Here is a 3,696-nt window from a genome sequence, read left to right as displayed (position 1 = left end):
ACCCAGGAACCACAGGGTATGTAACTCTTGTGCATTCTCTTTGTTTTTTAAAAAGATTTATTTTAGGGGCGCCTGGGTGGCTCAGTTGGTTAAGCGGCTGCCTTCGGCTCAGGTCATGATCCTGGAGTCCCGGGATCGAGTCCCGCATCGGGCTCCCTGCTCGGCAGGGAGTCTGCTTCTCCCTCTCATGCTCTCTGTCTCTCATTCTCTCTCTCTTAAATAAATAAATAAAATCTTAAAAAAAAAAAAAAATTTATTTTAGAGAGAACACGTGTGCATATGTGTGTGGGGGGTGGGCAGGGGGAGAGGGCGAGAACCTCAAGCAGACTCTGCACTGAGCCCGATGGGGGGCTTGATCCCACAACCCTGAGGTCAGGACCTGAGCTGAGTCTGGATGCCCAACCGACTGAGCCACCCAGGCGCCCCCCTACTCCCTTCTTCGTAACAGGTCTGACATCCCTGAGGCTTGTCCAAGAAGAAAAATGAGAAGCAGATACATTCATGAGGGCTCATTCATTCGATTTATTCTAAGGTTTCTTCTCTTTAGAGATCACTTGTCAGTTCTTTATCCCTCCCCTTGGGCTGAGACGGGTAAGGTGGCAGTCATGGAAGCCCAAACGACCACGTGGAAAGGGACTTAGACCAGGTAGAAAATAAATACTTCTAGAAGGATCACTGCTCGTCCTGGGCTATCACGGCCACCAGGGCTGCCTGCACCTCTTCCGCCTGGGCCGAGGGCAGCAGACAGTCTTGAATGAGGGCCAGAGCGGCCGCCTCTGTCAGACTGCCGAAATCCCGGGACGTTTTGACAGGGAGGTGCCCGGCCAGCTCACAGAGGGCGACATTGAACGCCTCGCCTTCCTTTACCCCAAAGCTGGACTTCCGGGCCCACAGAATTACGCGGACGCCTGTGAGAGCGGAGGAAGGTGATGTCTTTCCAGGTGGGGCCCCCCGGGTCACAAATAAATTATGGGCAATCTCATGGTCGGTCAGGTAGTCAGTGGCCCGACACACCCTGCCTATCAGGGCTTCCAGGTCGGGCCCCGGCCCGCCCGTGTAGAAGAGGAAGCCGGGAGCTGGGAGGGCCCGGAGCAGATGCAGACGGCCGCCAGGGTCCAGGGGCTCGCTCGGCGCCCCCTCCACGGGCAGTCTGCGAGCCAGGTAGTAGCCGTGCAGGTGCAGGTGGTTCACCGAGGCCGAGCCCCCCAGGCTATTGAAGCCGACGCGGAAGCCCGGGTGTGAGCTCAGCAGCACGGCCTCGACGCCGGCCCGCAGCGCGCCTGGCAGCAGGCGCTGGGGGAGCCCGCGGGTGGGCTCGGGCACCAGCAGCACGTGGCCCCGCTCCAGGGGGCTGACATTGATCATGACGAGGATGTCCTCTTGCCGGAGAGCACCCGGGCGATCGGGCTCCCGGAGCAAACGGAAGAGCACTTCTCCTGGCCGGACCTTGTTGAAGTTAAACTGTCCAGGGTCAAATGCCTGCTTCACGCTCCGGATGTTCTGGGGGCGCCTCCTCTGCACGCCTCGCTCCACATTCAGCTGAGCCACCAAACCCACAGCACCAGGGAGGGTCTGGGTCTGCAGCTCCCCCAGGCGGTAGCGGAAGAGCCCCAGGTCCATGCGCTGCCTCCAGGCGGAGCAGAGAGCAGAGTCGAAGCGAGACCGCGGCGGCGTGTCCAGGAGGCCGGGGGCAGTCCTAGGCCACTGAATCCCTTCCAGCACAAGTTCCTTCTGCCCGTAGACAAAGTCAGGAATGCCTTGCTCTTCCCAGTCCTTACTGTTTGGAGGGAGCAGATAGGAAGTCTCATTTGAATCCTCTGGAGCGGCCATGGCGCTGACCTGAAACAATCATAAGAGGTGAAAAATACATGATGTTGTCCCACTTCTAGAAATTTTATTTTATGTACTTTTAAAGATTTTATTTATTTATTTGACAGAGAGAGAGCGCGCGTGTGCGCACACAAGCAGGGCGAGTGGGAGAGGGAGAAGCAGACTCCCACTGAGCAAGAAGCCCTATGTGGGACTCGATCCCAGGACCCTGGGATCACGACCTGAGTCGAAGGCAGACGCTTACTTGACTGAGCCACCCAGGCATCCCTATTGAGTAAACTTTCTTAATGGAAGAAAAAAATCTTTAAAGATAAAATACAACCCTTATTCCAATGCCTGGAAAAAAATCATTTACATTCAGCTTTTTTTAAGATTTTATTTATTTATTTGAGAGAGACAGAAAGGGAGAGGGAAGGTGAGAGAGAGAAGCAGCCTCTCCAGTAAGCAGGGAGCCCGACACGGAGCTCGATCCCAGGACCCTAAAATCATGACCTGAGTCGAAGGCAGACGCTTAACCGACTGAGCCACCCAGGCGCCCCAGCTTTTTTTTTTTTTAAATTAAGTAATCTCTATGCCCAATGTGGGGCTGGAACTCACGACCCTGAGGTTAAAAGTCACATGCTCCGGGTGCCTGGGTGGCTCAGTCAGTTGAGCATCGGACTCTTGATTTTGGCTCGGGTCATGATCTTGGGGTCATGGGATTGAGCCCCATGTTGGGTTCCATGCTCAGCTCGGAGTCTGCTTGGGATTCTCTCTCGCTCTCTCCCTGCCCCTCCCCCTACTCACCCTCTCTAAATAAATAAACAAACAAACAAACAAATAAATAAATAACATATAGGTTGTTGCCAGTTTCATATCTGTTTGTTGCAATGAACATCCTGTGTATCTGTTTCCAGACATGTTTTTATTTTCCTTTAAAATAAAATCCCAACCACTGGGTCAGGCTTTTGACACACACTCTATCAAACCGCCCTCCAGAAAACTAGCAGTGTTCCACTGTATAAGAATGGCCAGGGTTTCAAAGCCGTCTACTCCTTTTATGGGAACAGCTTTCCCACTGTTCGGTAGGGATTCCAAATGGCCAGGCATAGAGCCATTTGGGTGAGGATGGCCCAGTACGTGCGTGAGTGCCACGGCCAATCCTTCAGGGGGAAATGGATGGCTACCTTCATCTCCCACGGGGCCCCTGGAGCCCTGTGGACCCGGAGGTGTCAGGGACAAGGGCCTGCTGTTGGCTCAGACAGGACTTCACAAGGAGGCTCACCTCAGCAGAGCTGCTTCGCTTCACTTCAAGTCTGGGTTCCCTCAGCTCTGCTGGTCCAGAAACTTCACATGAATAAAACAGAAAGGAAACATTAAAAAACATACAAAATGATCTATCAAAAGTTGAGTTTAATGGGTATAGAGTTTCAATTTTTTAAGATGAGAAAGTTGTAGAGATTGGTTACACAATAATGTGAATATACTTATCACTACTGAACTGTACACTTAGGGGCGCCTGGGTGGCTCAGTCAGTTGAGCGTCTGACTCTTAGTTTCAGCTCAGGTCATGATCTCAAGGCCGTGAGATGGACTGAGCCTGTGTTGTGCTCCGTGCTCAGTGGGGAGTCTGCCTGAGATTCTCTCTCCCTCTGCCCCTCCCCCCACTCGGTCTTTCTTCCTCTTTAAAATAAATAAATCTTGAGGCGCCTGGGTGGCTCAGTCAGTTAGCCATCTGCCTTTGGCTCAGGTCATGATCCCAGGGTCCTGGGATGGAGCCCCGCATGCGGCTCCCTGCTCAGCTGGGAGCCTGCTTCTCCCTTTTCCCCCCACTTGTGCTCTCTCTCTCTGTGTCAAATAAATAAATAAATAAGATCTTAAAAAAATA

General features: G+C 53.1%; 1 protein-coding gene across 1 annotated transcript; it reads right to left on the bottom strand.

The window, feature by feature from the left end:
- Positions 1 to 245: 245 nt before the first annotated feature.
- On the bottom strand, positions 246 to 3,656 carry GDPGP1 (GDP-D-glucose phosphorylase 1). Its single transcript, XM_081810147.1, has 2 exons — positions 3,095 to 3,656; positions 246 to 1,839 (listed from the first exon to the last, which is right to left on the bottom strand). Exons 1-2 carry the CDS (start codon positions 3,194 to 3,196, stop codon positions 673 to 675), a joined length of 1,269 nt encoding a protein of 422 aa, XP_081666273.1. The 5' UTR covers positions 3,197 to 3,656; the 3' UTR covers positions 246 to 672.
- Between the last annotated feature and the right edge of the window lie 40 nt (positions 3,657 to 3,696).

Source organism: Leptonychotes weddellii, unplaced genomic scaffold, assembly GCF_054177405.1.
Source record: "Leptonychotes weddellii isolate Sample4059 unplaced genomic scaffold, ASM5417740v2 HiC_scaffold_18985, whole genome shotgun sequence".
Lineage (NCBI taxonomy): Eukaryota > Metazoa > Chordata > Mammalia > Carnivora > Phocidae > Leptonychotes > Leptonychotes weddellii.
The sequence above is the reverse complement of the archived record's forward strand: the minus strand, read 5'-3'. Positions and strand labels throughout refer to the sequence as shown.

What these genes read in the sequence shown, in the direction of transcription:
- GDPGP1 (XM_081810147.1), bottom strand. Translation starts at nt 3,196, where the DNA reads ATGTTTTTTAATGTTTCCTTTCTGTTTTATTCATGTGAAGTTTCTGGA. An exon ending in AGCGAAGCAGCTCTGCTGAG is followed by an intron (nt 1,840 to 3,094) that starts GTGAGCCTCCTT and finishes TGATTGTTTCAG; the next exon opens with GTCAGCGCCATGGCCGCTCC.